Below are 14751 nucleotides of genomic sequence, written 5' to 3'. Positions count from 1 at the left end.
TCCCTTTCCTCACCACACCGTCCTCCGGGCCTGTGTGGTCAGGGGCTGTGCAGTGCAGGCTGTGCGGGTGTCGGGTTTGGAGACACAGCAAGCGGGCACCCCCAGCTACGTGTGTCAGCACCTGAGGCCTCTGTACCCTGTGCCTCAGGCTCTCGCGGTCACAGGCACCCCTGACTCACCACTGCCCGTGTTTCTGCCTATGTCTAAGGGCGGCCGGTTCTCCCCAGTGACTGCACTGGAGAGTCACTGATGTCGTGGACAGTGCCAGGGAAAGTGGCACAAGGCGTTTCAGATTCAGGGAACATTTACGATGCAGAAGTACGCTTTTGCAGGGCCTTCCCAAGAGAGTCTGCCCCAGGTGTCCCCATGTGCTGGGCGGCTGGGCTCGGGGACACTGTTGCTGGTCACCCTTCCTGTGGATGCTGGACAGTGAGGCAGCGCAGGCCGGCACTTCCAGGAGAGCGAGCGAGAAGTGGGTATTCACGGCTCTGACCCCAGCCTCCAGTCAGGGGTCTTCTGGGCTTAGGGACCACTGCTGGATGCTTGTGCCGGATTGTTACGTCGGTACAGTGTGTGCTGTAACAACACAGGACAACGTGGGGTGTTTTAAGTGGATTTTTCCATCATTGGAAAAGCAAACTGTTTACACAAGATGTTCCTACAAAATTGTGTTGCAGGAGCAGATCCCTCCCTCCAAGCAGAGAACAGGGTCCCTGCTCCCACCCAGACCACAGCTGCCGTGTCCAAACAGCGGAAGCCAAGGCCCCCCAGCTCCCGGGACGAGCGCTTCCGGTCAGGTAGGACCCGACGTGGGCAGTCGCCCCCGTGGCCTTGGCTGTAAATGGCTGTGAAGAGACTGGTCTCACGGAATAACTTACCACAGCCCGAGACTTCTCAAGAGAAAAAAACCCAACTTTCACACAACCACAGTCTTCCTTAATGTAACCAGTAGGGTTGGTGGTCTCTCCCCAGGGGATGCTTACAAAAACCCCTAGAGAGGTCGTCCTTCCCCTGCAATTAGTATGATTTCTTTAAACTTTTTTGTCCATTTTCCTGCCTCCAGCTGTGGGACTGGGATGGGTAGTTTCTGTGTGTTACGGAGCAGCTTTCCTACTGTAGGTGTTTTACTGTTTTTTTCTAATTTTGGAGATTTCCTTCTAAGGAGATTGCTGCTACTCTGCACTGCATTTTTTTAATAAAATTTTATTTATTTATTCGACAGAGAGAGATCACAAGTAGGCAGAGAGGCAGGCAGAGAGAGGAGGAAGCAGGCTCCCCGCTGAGCAGAGAGCCCGATGTGGGGCTCGATCCCAGGACCCTGAGATCATGACCTGAGCCGAAGGCAGAGGCTTTAACCCACTGAGTCACCCAGGCACCCCAGCTGGTTCTTTGCATTCTCTTAAAGTGGCTTTTGAAGAGCAGAAGTTTTAAATTTTATTTATTTTTAAAAAGAAGTTATTTGTTTCTTTATTTAGGGGGAGAGAGCTAGTAGCAGCAGCGGGGGGAGGAGCAGAGGATTGGGGGAAGCAGACTCTTGTGCTGAACACAGAGCCCTGTGCGGAGCTGACCCCATGACCCAAGATCACCTCCCCCCGAAGCCAGAAGCAGAAGTGAGACGCTTAACTGACTGAGCCACGCAGATGCCCCTAGAAATTTTTAATTTTAATGAAGTTCATCTTAGCTGGGTTTTTGTTTTCGTTCTTGTGTTTTTTAGCAGATAGTGCTTTTGTTCTTGTATCTGAAAAATCTGGCCTGCCTAAGGTCACGAAGATTGTTACCTCTGTTTTCTTCTAGATGTTTTATAGTTTTATATTTTAGCTTTAAGTCTGTGATCCATTTGGTGTCGTATTAGTTCAAGGTATGAATCAAAGCTCATTTTTTGCATACAGATGCCCAGTTGCCCCCATCGCTTGTGGAGAATGCACCACCTTTGCTCCTAGACCTGGGAGCACCTGCACGGGTGTGCGCGACGTGGTTTCTGGACTCTGCCTGTCCTGTTGGTGCTCGTCTGTGGCAAGAGCAGGTTTCAGGGATTATAGCTTAGTACCATCGTGGACATCAGTAGTGCTCTTCTAGGAGTTTCGTTGTCTTCTTCCTTAGTGTGGTTCCCTTGTCTAGACGTGACTTTTTTTCCCCTGGGACTTCGAAGGTTTTCCTCTCTATCGCTGGTTTGGAGCGAATACAATGTCCTGTTCTCCTCACAGCAGCTGTACTTTCAGTCTCAAGGGGAAAACATTTTACTGATACAAAGCAGACACCTAGTGGAAATAGAAGAACAGAGAAATCCGGGCTCAGATGAGGACAACAGTCAGCAGTAAAGGAGAGTAGGACGGAGTTCCCGCAGGTCGGGTGCGGACGACACCCAGCTTTCTCAGCGGGGAGCCCCGTGGAGACACCCAGGGTGGGTCCCCACTGACAGGCCCGGGCGGGGCGTCCTCTCCAGAGCGGAGACTTCCGCTGACCGTCCCCGGAAGGGCCGTGTTTCTAGGGCCTGTGCCGGGGTCTGAGGTTGAACGTTTGTTCACCTACGTGCTGTCTGGAGCGCGGCATTTCCACGTTCTTCTGTCTTTACGCCCTCAAGGAGCCCGGGCTGCGTGTCTGCCTCCCCTCGGGGATTCCGTTCCCGGGGGGCCGGCCCTGTCCGGAGCGGCAGGGGGTAGGAGGAGACGTGAGGCCAGCCTCACAGAAGGGCCCGTCCTGACTTGGAGCCCAGCCGATGTCCACGCACCAGGCTCCCGGGGTCCCGCGTGTAACATGAGCGCTTTAGCTTTCGTCTTGCTCACGGCGGGCTTTAGCCTGTGTTGGTGCGGGGTGCGGTGATCTGGGATGTGGGAGAAATCACAGCAGCGTCTTCCGCCCAGGACATGTGCCTTGGTGTGTGTGGTTTTCGGCTTCTTGGATTTCTGAGCTTCCTGGATTTGTCGGCTTGGACCCCTGTTTCGCTGACACTGGGTCGACTTCCAGCTCCGTGTCGTGGCACCTGCGTTTGTGGTGGCGCTCGCTTCTAAGACCGCGGCGGGGCTCCAGGGGTGCTCACGGTCACTGCCCTGTCGCGGCAGGGGTTCCTCTCAAACCCCTTCTGTGTCTGCAGGTAGTTTTGTTAGACGCTTGCGTTTCAATGAGAACTTGGCCGAATATGAAATTCTGGGTTCGGCACTTCTTTCTTCAGCAGGATGTGGTTGCCGCTGGCAGTTTCTCTTCCCTAATGTGAGTCTGTCCCCTGATCCTTCCTAGGTGAGTCAGTCTTTCTCTCTGGAAGTTATGGAATTGCCTTGTTGTCTTTGATGTTTGTAAACTTTATTTTAGTACATCTACGTGCAAATTTTTCATCTTTCCTGATTAGAACCCTGTGGGCCATTTCACTGTAAGGATTTTAAGTGTTTTAAAAACACTTTGTTGGAGAAAAATGGAAACATGTATAGGAACGGGCTTCCTCGTGTAGTAACCCTCTTGAGTCATGTCATGTCAGTCTGGACCCATTTATCCACTTTCCACCCGGGCCCTCCCTTCCCACATGATTCTGAAGGAATCTCCGCGATCGCGTTATTTCATTTAGATGTCACAATATGCTTGGTGTCCATTTCTGAAAAGGATCATGTCCTTGTATCTCTAAAAGATAAAACCATCATCACAAAATAATTAGCAATAATTCCTTAATATTAAATATTCAAATGTTCATGTGGTTTTTAATTTTTTTTTAAAAGATTTTTATTTATTTATTTGACAGACAGAGATCACAAGCAGGCAGAGAGGCAGGCAGAGAGAGAGGAGGAAGCAGGCTCCCCGCGGAGCAGAGAGCCCGATGCGGGACTCGATCCCAGGACCCTGAGATCATGACCTGAGCTGAAGGCAGCGGCTTAACCCACTGAGCCACCCAGGTGGCCCAATGTGGTTTTTAATTTTTGATTTTTATTTCAAAAAATTTTTTTAAGTAAGCTCTGTGCCCCACGTGGGGTTCAAACGCCTACTCCAAGATCGGGGGCTGGGCTGTACCGGCTGAGCCAGCCAGTGCCCCGTGGCCGCCCCGTGGCCCAGACAGTTTGTCTGGACCCAGGATCCAAGTAAGATCTACACATCACAACTGTGTGATAGTGTTTTCAGTCCTTCCTGACTTACACCCGTCCGAGGCCCACGGGGGTCGGGTTAGGTGCTCGGTGGTCCCTGAGACGAGAACGGCGCTGCGTTCCTGCACGGGGAGGACTGCCCGCCTGGGAACGCGGTACCCAGTGCCTAGATCCGGTCACGCGTGAGGGTGGCAGAGTAGAGGAGCTGCCTCTGTCATCCTTCTTCCTTCAAAGGCTGGCATCCTTCTAGGAAGACCGACTCCTCCGTGCTTGCCACCTGGGTGTGCTCCGTTCTTTCCATTTATTTGCTCCTTTTTAGAATGATGAGTCAGGTCACTAGCGTCCTCCGATGGCCACTGGTTGATTTTGCTGCCTCTCTTTCTTCCCTTCTGTTCTTTTGTCTGTGTGTATATGGATTTGACATCTTTTTTTTTGTTTTTTAAGATTTACTTATTAATTTGAGAGAGGGGGAAGGAGAGTAGGGCAGGGTAAGGGACAAAGGAGAGGGAAAGAGAATCCGAAACAGATGCCCCAGTGAGCACAGAGTCTGCTGTGGGGCTCGATGCCACGACCCTGAGACCATGGCCGGAGCCGAAATGAAGGATCAGATGCTTCACCAGCAGAGCTACCCAGGCACCGCTGCGTTTTGTGTGCGGTCCGTTCTGGCATCTGTCCTTGTCGGGGTTCAAACCGTTCCAACCCTAGCCTTTGGGAGCCTCTCCCAGTCAGCTCCACAGTCCTGAGCTGCTGGACCAGGTCCTCACTGGCGGTCGTGACGAGACGCTCAGCTCCTCGGTGCATTTCTTGCCCCAGCCCTAGACTCCGCCTCCCTTGGCGTCCTCCAGTGAGGATGGAATTTGAAGGCCACATTCTGGGTGCCAGGGTTACTCGTTGTTGTTGGGTTGGCACTTTTTTGTTTTTTAAAGATTTATTTATTTGACAGAGATCAATCACAGGCAGAGGTGGGGGCTCTCCGCTGAGCAGAGAGCCCGATGCGGGGCTCGATCCCAGGACCCTGAGATCATGAGCTGAGGTGAAGGCAGAGGCTTAACCCACTGAGCCACCCAGGCGCTCCCTGAGCTGACACTTTTTTAAAAAAGATTTTACTTATTTGAGAGAGCAGAGCACAAGAGAAAGCACAAGCAGGGAGGGGCAGAGGGAGGGAGAAGGAGGCTCCCCGCTGAGCAGGGAGCCCGATGCGGGGCTCAAACCCAGGACCCTGGGATCAGGACCTGAGCCGAAGGCAGATGCTTAACAACTGAGCCACCGAGACACCCCTGGACAGACACTTCTCCCAGACATTTTTCGTGGGCGGAGGTGCCGCATAATAGTTAAAGACAAAATACCGCATGTGTTCACGCGGACTCGTCCCACTCAGATCCAGGAAGAGAGGCTCATCGCACGTCCTTTCTGTTTGGATGTTCTTCCTCACGAGTGTCTCGGTTCCCGGGGCGGTAGCATCACTGTGTGATTGCAGGAAAGAGTTTATATTTCTTTTCTTTCTTTCTTTTTTTTTAAGTTTATTTATTTATTTATTTATTTGACAGACAGAGATCACAAGTAGGCAGAGAGGCAGCAGAGAGAGAGAGAGGGAAGCAGGCTCCCCGCTGAGCAGAGAGCCCAGGACCCTGGGATCATGACCTGAGCCGAAGGCAGAGGCTTCACCCACTGAGCCACCCAGGCGCCCCTGTATTTCTTTTCTTAAGTAATGGAGCCAACATAGGGCTTGAACTCAGGGTCCTGAGCTGATCAAGAGTCAGACGCGTAACAGACCGAGCCACCCAGGAGCCCCCAGAGTGTATAACCTGACTCGTCCTTAGTAACTGCCCCGGAGGGACAGGCTGGACAGTCTGTGTATGCGAAAGTCATCTGGAATGGTTGAGGCGACAACCAGAGACGCATTTACGTTCATTTGTTTCCTTTTATTTTTAATTTGGGGAATTTCGTTTTTATAATATAGTTTTGACTTATAACTGAAAATGTTTACATGGGTCCAAATCTACAAACAAAAGAACATTTAAAGAAATCTAGGGCCAATGTCATAGGCCATGCTTACTTTTTAAAAAAAAAAAATTTTAAATCTAAAATCGTGAACATGCAGGTACTGTTCATCTTGGGTGGAGGTCGGCGGTCGGTCAGCTGCACCCAACACCCGGGCTCGTCTCAGCACGTGCCCTCCCTTAGGACAGGCCGTGCTTAGTCTCTTTCTCATTCAGGGCAAACAGATAAGAGTGTGAAACTTAATTTCGTTACTTCCTGAGCCGTGGAAAGTGTCTTCACAACCTTGTTTCTGTGTAGATGTTCACACCGAGGCGGTGCAAGCAGCTTTGGCCAGATACAAGGAGCGCAAGGTGCCCATGCCCTCGAGACGACGCTCTGCCCTCACGCACTCGTCCGTGGACACCTCCACGCCTCCAGGTACGGACGGCCCCGCCGGCGTCGCGCCCTCGGCTCCCTGGGTGCTCCCCAGCCCTGATGTCAGAGCCTTCCTTTCCCCTCGGCCCTGTGGAGGAGATCCGGAGACGTTGGAGATCAGGGATGTTTGTGCATGAGCCGCGCTCCTTCCTGAGCCTCCGGGGCGGACGCAGTGGGGCTCTGACCAAGCAAGCGCTTGCTTTCTACAGGACTTCAGTAAAAGAATTTAATTCTTTCACTAAGATGCCATTTATGGTTTTTAGTCAAGAGAGGAACCTAAAATCAATGCTTCCTGGGATACTAAATTTCTCTGATTTAAGAATTTTAAAATTATTCATCTTCTTAATGACTATTTACTACATTGTTACCAGGCCTTAAACAGGAGCGTATAAGGCTATTTGGAGGATTTTAAAAATTTATTATTGTTCTGTTGTCATTACCTTTAGAAATGGGCACATTTACATGGAGCTGCTCCTCAGCAAAGGTGTCGTAAGCTCTGCGTCTACGCCGCACCCGGAGCTGGTGGCGTGTGGCGCTCTGTGCTCCCTGTCTTGTTTTTGAATCACGACAACGGGCAACAGGAGTTTTTGGTTTGATGATGTAGTGAAAACCAGACACACCAGACTTAGAAGACAAGTTGGTGGTTTTGGTCACACTTCCTTTCAAAAGAAAAAAAGTTTATATTGTTGAAAAAATATCTTCTAAATATGGCTGTCGAATTATCGTTTCTCCTAAACATAACTTGACGTACTGCCTACTTTTCAAAAAGAAAACCTTTTTGTAATAATAAAATGCAGCCAGGGTGCCTCATAGAACCTTAATGACCAGCTGATCTGACTGACTGGGGCAGTTGTCCTGGGGAAGGAATTCTTGTCCGCGCTCCCTGCCAGCGCTCGCAGGAGGACGCAGGTGGACGGGGGGACGCCTGGAGCGGGTTAGGGCTGCTGCGTGTGACCCTGCGCGGCCTCAGGAGGCCGGCTGGGCCGTGCGCGAAGGTTGTGTGGGGCATTCACTCAGCTGAGCGCTCAGCGCTTGGGGTCTCGTGCGGTGCTGCGACCCCTCCTGGGAATGTGCGGAAGCCCTTTAGGGCTCGGGGTTGCCTTCGCGCCCGGCGTGTGGTGCTCCCGGGCAGTCCTGTGGGGGAAGCAGGGCTCTTGAAACCACGTTCCCAGGTAGCGCTCCTTGGCTCTTCCAGTCGGGCAAACACAGGCCCTTCTCGACCGCGGGCAGCCTTGAGATGGCCCCTTGGCCGTGCTGGGGCGCAGCGGTGCGGGTGAACACAGCTTGCCGTGGGCAGGCCCGGGAGACGCAGGAGCTGGTGTGGGGACTCCGCCCTCCTCCCAGACTCACCCCTACATTATGCCTGTCGTCGTTATTTTAACCGCAGACACGTCATCTGCCTCGGAAGATGAGGGCTCTTTCCGGCGACCCACGCGACTCACCTCCACTCCGCTCCAGAGCCATTCCAACACCGAGCCCTGGCTCGACCGGGTCGTTCAGGGCTCGTCCACCTCATCCTCCGCCTCCTCCACCTCATCTCACCCGGGAGGGAGACCCGCCGCCACGCTCGCAGGCCCCACGGCCCACGCCCACGTAGGTCAGTGACCCGCTGCCCCGGTGCCTCTGTGCCCACCGAGCCCCACCTTCTCCGTTTCGTCTGGAAATGGCTTGTCGGACCTGGGCAGCTCAGTGGAAATGGCTTGTTGGTAGCAAAGGTCATTCTTGATGCTTCTGTGGTTTGGCCCTTCCGGACCGTGTGGTGTGCTGGCCTCCCCTGGGCCCCAGAGGGGGTGGGTTTCTGGATGTCACAGCCCCTCCTGCTCGGGGCGTGTGGGCTGGTGCAGGTGGCAGGTGTAGGGTGGACGGTCCCTTAGACGCGGACTTGGGGGCTCCTGAGGGCCTGCCTGGGCCCTCTGTGCCTCTGTGCCTCTGTGTTGGCTCCGCCTCCGCTCTCCGCCACGTGTGCTCCGTTGCGGAGCCGTCCGCGGGGCTGGAGGCTGGGGCTGCGACCCTGGTCTGGCTGTTCTTCCTCCGCATCCCAAGCGAGAGAGCCCCTCAGCCCGAAACGGGGGGTCAGGCAAAGCTAAGCCGTTAAGATGTTAGATCTTTTCTAAATCATCCGCTTCTTTAAATTACATTAATCTTAGGGAAAATCGCAAACCTTCCATCGTTTGGGATCTCACTTGCTAACGACAGCAGCGCTCCGTTCTCTGTCCCGAGCCGGTGTGCGGAGGTGCGTCTGTTCCGCCCCCAGACTCACGGCCGTTCTTGGGTGGTGCCGCCAGGGCTGCCGCGGACCCCGTACAGCCCCCAGGCTTCTAGACGTGGCGGGAGAGACAGACAGGCTGTTTCTCACTTGCCTGAGATCACCCTGGCCCAGGGATGACACTGTTCAATTTGCTGTTCGTTCCGCTCAGTGGATTGGGTGCACCAGCTGCGCCCTGTCACCGGCGGGGGTTTCGGTGGGGGTCCCGGGAGCCTGGACACCCCCAGGCAGCGGCAGGCTACGGGGCTTCAGGTGGAAGTCTGGCCGTCCCGTCGTTCGGCTGCCACGGAGTCAGCTGGCAACTCTCCGCGTCGTCAGGGACATGTGCCTGATGCTCGACACTTTGTCTCCATTGAGTCAGGAGACCTGCACGTGTCTGTCGAGCGGGTGCCTTCTCGGGGACGTGGCCTCGCTGCTCCCCGCACACAGAGACGCTGCCGACGGCCCTGGGTAGCAGGAGAGGTTGGGGCTTGAGGCCAGAGGCCTTGGGGTGCAGCCCACGCAGGCTGTTGGCAGTGGCCCTGGTGTCCTGTGGTCGTGGTCACCCGCCAGCTTCCTCAAGGAGGGCCTCAGGGGAAAGCTTGAAACATGGCCTTCGCACGGATGTTTTTTCTTGTTTGTCACAGTGATTTGGCTTATTGGAAACACAGATATCTCCAATGGGAGAAAAACCGTTGTTTCTGAATGTTCTGTTCCCTTATTTCTGCTTCCTGATGCCCTGTTCTCGGTGAGATGGTGCAGGAAGTAGAGCTGTGTCAGCCCGGCCGAGCCGTTGCAGCCCCTGCTTCCCCGTGGGTCAGAGGTGAAAGCGTGTGTCGCACGAGCAGCTGACCGCGGCTCAAAACGTGTGGCCCCACAGCCCTGGACTGTCCCGTGGCCGCGGGGTATGTGTTCTCCCTGAGGGGGGCTGTGGAGGCCGGCGACCGAGACCCCTGGCCACGTGCATGGACGGTCCCTGACTCTGGCAGGTGCGGCTGCACCCTCTTCTGTCCCTGGCCTCTCCTGCGCATTGTGTGATCGGTTCTCGTAAATTCTAATAATCTTCCTTCATTTGCTGAATGTTTGCTGGACCCGGTTGATTGGAGTTCCTGAATCTGAAAATACTTACCTTTCTGCTCCTTGTTATAAAAATCGTCATTTTAGTTTTTAGCATGAGAGAATTCTTCAGTTTGGACTAAGAAAAGAAATATGGAAAGAGGAAGAATATATTACGTCAAAAAAAATTGACGTACAATCTTTTAGGTAAAGGTAATTAAAAAAAAATCCATCATTTTCAGTTTGGGATCAAATCCATAACACATTGGGACACAGATGTGAATATCTATATTTGAAAGTAGTATTTTCAGTTATAGCCATTCATTTTTATTTGGAATATTATTTATTTTTACATAGTGATTTAAAAACTACTTTGTAGTTAAGATTACCATTTATGCCTTTCATGAATATTATTAAAATCACTTATTCTTTTTGCTAGACGTGGAAGGCTGGGGAAATTTCTTTCTAAACTAAAAGAACATCCTGATAGGCATACTTTAAAATTTGAATTTCATCGTCACACTTTCTCATGGGTTGTGAAAACTCTGTCATTAAGACAGATTTTTCCAGATGGTTTTTTTCTGATATGTCAATAGTAAGTTTGGGTTTTGCTTCCATATAATTTCATCTTTCTATATATTTAAAAAAAATTTAGTTTACATTTTGCCTAGGTGATGAACTAACAGTTAAATGATCAGAATTTGAAAATCAGAAGTAGCGGAGTAACCACTGTGGGGGCAGGACCAAGCATCAGAGGAGCAGAGGGACAGCGGGTGGGCCCCACCGGCCCTGGTGCAGACGCTCACGCTCAGCAGCCTCAGTCAGCCGGCGCCGTCCAGACGCCCGTGCCACGTGGTCCAGATTGAACCCCGGGATGTGCGTGTGGACAGTGGAGGAGTGACTTCAAATATTTTCGGCATCTAACGTCATTTGTTTCTGACTGTGACGTTAATACTTGTGCGCTTGGCACTTGCCTGAGGTCCCCCAATGGGGAGACGTGTTCATCTGTCAGTGGGGATCGTTTTTATGTTCGTAGGCTTGTCCTGTGAAGCCTGTAGAAGTCTTGTATTTTTGTGACGTCCAGCATACTGTTTTGGGGAGTAGGGGATAGTTTATAGAAGCCTGGCTGTGTTTTTCATAATACAATGAAAATGGTCCAATGACAGCTGATTTAAAATGCGTCTCTCCTTCGTTCAAATTCCTTTTTCTAAAAAAAAGATTTTTTCATTTACTTGAGAGAGAGACAGAGAGCATGAGCACAGAGGGAAAGGGAGAAGCAGGCTTCCTGCTGAGCAGGGGGCCCAACACGGGTCTTGAACCCAGCACCCTGGGATCATGACCCCAGCCGACAGCAGAGGCTTTATGGACGGAGCCGTCCAGGCGCCTGTCACCGAGACGTCTAACGGCAGTACACTCGTGCCTGTCAAGGCAGCATCGTCCGAGGTTCCGGCCAATACCCCTTGAGAAGCAGCAGCCCATGTGCTCACAGGTGTCCATAGGCGGTGCCTGGGACCTCCGAGTGCACAGGGTCCCCGTGTGTCTTGCCCCGCCAGAAGGACCGAACGAATCCCGTTCCTCGCTTAGAGCTCAGCCAGTGAGGCTCTTGTTGAACAGGATTTCAGGAGCGACTCTGACTTCTTTTGAATCAAGAGCCACTTTCATGCGCGTTTGTTTTTCCAAAGCAGATGTGCACTCCGCCCCTCCTGACGTCACCACGGGCCTCGTGGAGCTTTCACACCGTGAGCGTCCGCAGCTGGCTTCGGTGCGAGGGGTCGCTCGGGGCTGCAGCGGGAGCGTCCTGGAAACGGCCGGTGGTGAGCATGCCTCTCTCTGTCCTTCTGCACATCCTCAGCCCTTCTCTTCAGGCACAGAACACGGCTCCGGGGCTTTGGCTTTAGCAAACCTGAGCCGCCGTGAGCTGTAATTCTTCGCTGTGCATGCACGGAGGCCGGTGTGGACCGGGCACGTGAGCACAGACCGCACGTGGGGAGAGGCCGTCAGCGCGTCTCTGGCATCGGTCCCGTGGGGATCACGGAGAGCAGTGGGGAGAAAACCTCCACCTGTAAACTGGATGCCAGAGGGGTTTGGGTCTACAAAGCAGAAGGGAAACGAGAGGCCACGGGTGGGCTCTTCATGGCCGGCTCCTTGGGGCCTCGAGGAGAGGGTGCCCTGCCTGTGACGGCCGGGCCGGGCCCCCACGCTCTCCGTGCCCGCAGCCTGAGACCTGCTTTCTGACCTGCAGGCCCCAAGGCCGGCGAGATCCTCAGTGCCCTCCTTCATACCGTTTCCTTTGGAGACGGTTTCCAGGGTCTCCTGTCAGCATCACGCCAAGTTTTCTTTTTAATGTCAAGTGTATCAGATTCGAATGGCAAAGTATTCCGGAGGATCTTAGATTGAAGGTTTCAACGTGTATTTTGATATTCCAAAGCAGTAGATCAAATTTTGTCAAGGTCTTCTAGCTCCTTGTCCGGATGCAACAGAAAAACCCTGAGTCAGCACGAAACAGGCTTTCCGTTGGTTAGGTAGATTTTTAAAAATTTGATCATATTTATTCTATTTTTTTGGTGGCTTTTTGAGAATTTTTTAAAATTTAAATTCAATTAATTAGCATATAACGTATTATTATTTAGAAAAGTAAGAGCTTAGTTAAGGTATAACTGACTCATAATAAATGACACATATTTAAAGTGTCGATTTTACAAGTTTTAAGGCGTGTGTACACCTGTGAAAACCATCTCTGTGATCAAGATCGAACACATCCATCTTTCCCTCTTCCCCTCCCCCTCCTGCCGCACCCCCCAGATAAAGAAAGAAATAAATAAGTCAATAAAACAAACCTTGGGGCGAAGGGTGGCTCAGTTGGTTAGGTGTCCGACTCTTGATTCTGGCTCACGTCATGATCTCAGGTGGTGAGAGCGAGTCCTGTGTGGGGCCTGCGCTCAGGACAGAGCTGTTTGGGATTCTCTCTCTCCCTCTCCCGCTCTCCCTCCCCCTCCTTGCTTGCAGGCTCTCTCTTTCTACCCCCTCAAATAAATAAGTCCTCTTAAAAAAAGAGATAGTGAACACATCCAGCATTCCTAAAGGTGTCCCAGGAATGTAATACCTCCCTTCTGCCCTTTCTGGCTTCCTTCAGTCTTCAGGCAACCCCCAATTTACTTCCTGACACTGTGAATTAGTTTGCATTTTCTGGAATTTCATAGAGATAGAATCATGCAGCATTTACCTTAGACGGTCTGGCTTCTGCTGCTCTGCGGAGGCACCGAGATTCACGCAGTGTCTTGGAGGCATCGAGTATTTGTTCCTCTTACCGGTAGGTGGTGTTCCCTCCGACGCCTGTGCCATCCACTCATGGCGTTGGGTTGCCTCTGGGGCTTGGCTCTTACAAACGAGGCTGCTGCAACATTCTTACAGCAGTCTTGGAGGTCAATGGCTATGAAGAGAATGGCTGCATCATAGAGTAGGGTTATGCTCAACTTTCTTTTTTTTAAAAGATTTTATTTCTTTATTTGACAGACAGAGATCACAAGCAGGCAGAGAGGCAGGCGGAGAGAGAGGAGGAAGCAGGCCCCCCGCTGAGCAGAGAGCCCGATGCGGGACTCGATCCCAGGACCCTGAGATCATGACCTGAGCTGAAGGCAGTGGCTCAACCCACTGAGCCACCCAGGCAGCCCCAAAGATGGGTTTTTTAAATAAATGTTATAGTGACCATTGGAAAGCTTGCTGGGAAAAGTTAAACTCAGATCCTATTCCACTAAAAAGGCAAAACTCCAAAAGAATCAGGCATCCAAATATCAGAAAAGAAGAGTAAAATTTTAAGAATTGGTGAATTTTCTTCAACCCGGTTATAAGTAAAGACTTTCTAAATTTAGCTAAAAATCTACATGCAATAAAAGCAAAGATACATGAATTTGACTATGTGAAACTAAAATAATTCTTTACATGGCAAAATATCCCCATTTAGAGTCATGAGAATCCTGCGTCTGTAGGTGCCATTTCGTTAGGGACATAGCCACACCCCTCCTTCCAGTGTCCTCTTTGCTGCTTTTGCCCCAGAATTGCAGAGTAGGGTAGTTGCAACCAGATGCCGTGCTCACTGCCCAGAATGTTTCCTATCCAGCCCTTTAAGATAAGTTTGCCAACTCCTAGTACAGGAAAATGGGCAGAAAATAGGAACAGCCTGTTCATAAGAAGATGTAAAAATAGTTCTTGAACATCATGTTCAGGATTTTTTTGAAATTAGAGCAATATGCTATTGGTGGGAATGCAAAAGAGTTAAACCTCTTTGGAAGAGAAACTGGTAAAATGTATAGAGGTGCTTCTGTCTGGGTCTAGGAGGGCCAAGGTGGAACTGTGCTCGGGACACAGATTTCCAAAAGCCAGGAATGCACGTGTGCATTACTTAGGATTTCAAAGCATCGGAAACTCCCTAACTCTCCACACCTCACAAACTGGCAGAACAGACCCAGTATATTCTCACTGTGGAGTACAATGCAGCCGTCAAAAATAGGAAGAAAGAAATACGGAGAAAGCTCTTTATGACTTGGAATTAGGTGTTTTTCCAGGAGATGTTGGTAAGTGGGAAAGTAAAAAGTGAAAGAGCGGTTATGGTCTGCCACCTTTTGTGAGCAACAAGGGGACGCGACCAAGCATGTGTCTGTATCGGAGGGGCCCTGGGGGCCCAACGATGGGAGGAAACGATGAAGTTGGTCACCCCAGAGGTGGGCGGGTGGGTAGGAGGCGGAGTGCAGGAGGGAGGGACATTCCTTGAGTTTGTCTTCATAGTTTTGACTTTTAGAAGTTCGTTCATGTAATACAAAATTCAAAGCATAAACTTGAAGGATGGGAAGAGGGTGAAAACCCCTGAAACGGAAAGCAAGTGGGAATGAACCCAGTTGCATCCCCAAGAAGTGCCAAAGCCACATGCAGGGGGATGGGGAGAGAGGACAGAAGGTTAGTTAAGATCACGGTATT

General features: G+C 51.5%; 1 protein-coding gene across 5 annotated transcripts in view; it reads left to right on the top strand.

Moving 5' to 3' along the window:
• DIP2A (disco interacting protein 2 homolog A) overlaps positions 1 to 14751 on the top strand; it is a 93179-nt gene that overhangs the window by 24879 nt on the left and 53549 nt on the right. For 3 of the 5 annotated variants that reach the window (XM_044250741.1, XM_044250739.1, XM_044250740.1), the window contains exons 3-6: positions 678 to 797; positions 6363 to 6482; positions 7867 to 8076; positions 11463 to 11594. In XM_044250741.1, the coding sequence (XP_044106676.1) occupies positions 678 to 797; positions 6363 to 6482; positions 7867 to 8076; positions 11463 to 11594 (582 nt within the window). The remainder of the gene's footprint in view (positions 1 to 677; positions 798 to 6362; positions 6483 to 7866; positions 8077 to 11462; positions 11595 to 14751) is intronic. The other 2 variants (XM_044250743.1, XM_044250742.1) reach the window with 1 other exon arrangement.

The sequence above is a fragment of the Neovison vison genome, chromosome 6 (genome assembly GCF_020171115.1).
Source record: "Neovison vison isolate M4711 chromosome 6, ASM_NN_V1, whole genome shotgun sequence".
NCBI lineage: Eukaryota > Metazoa > Chordata > Mammalia > Carnivora > Mustelidae > Neogale > Neogale vison.
Note: the sequence above shows the minus strand (reverse complement) of the source record. Positions and strands in the feature narration are given on the sequence as shown.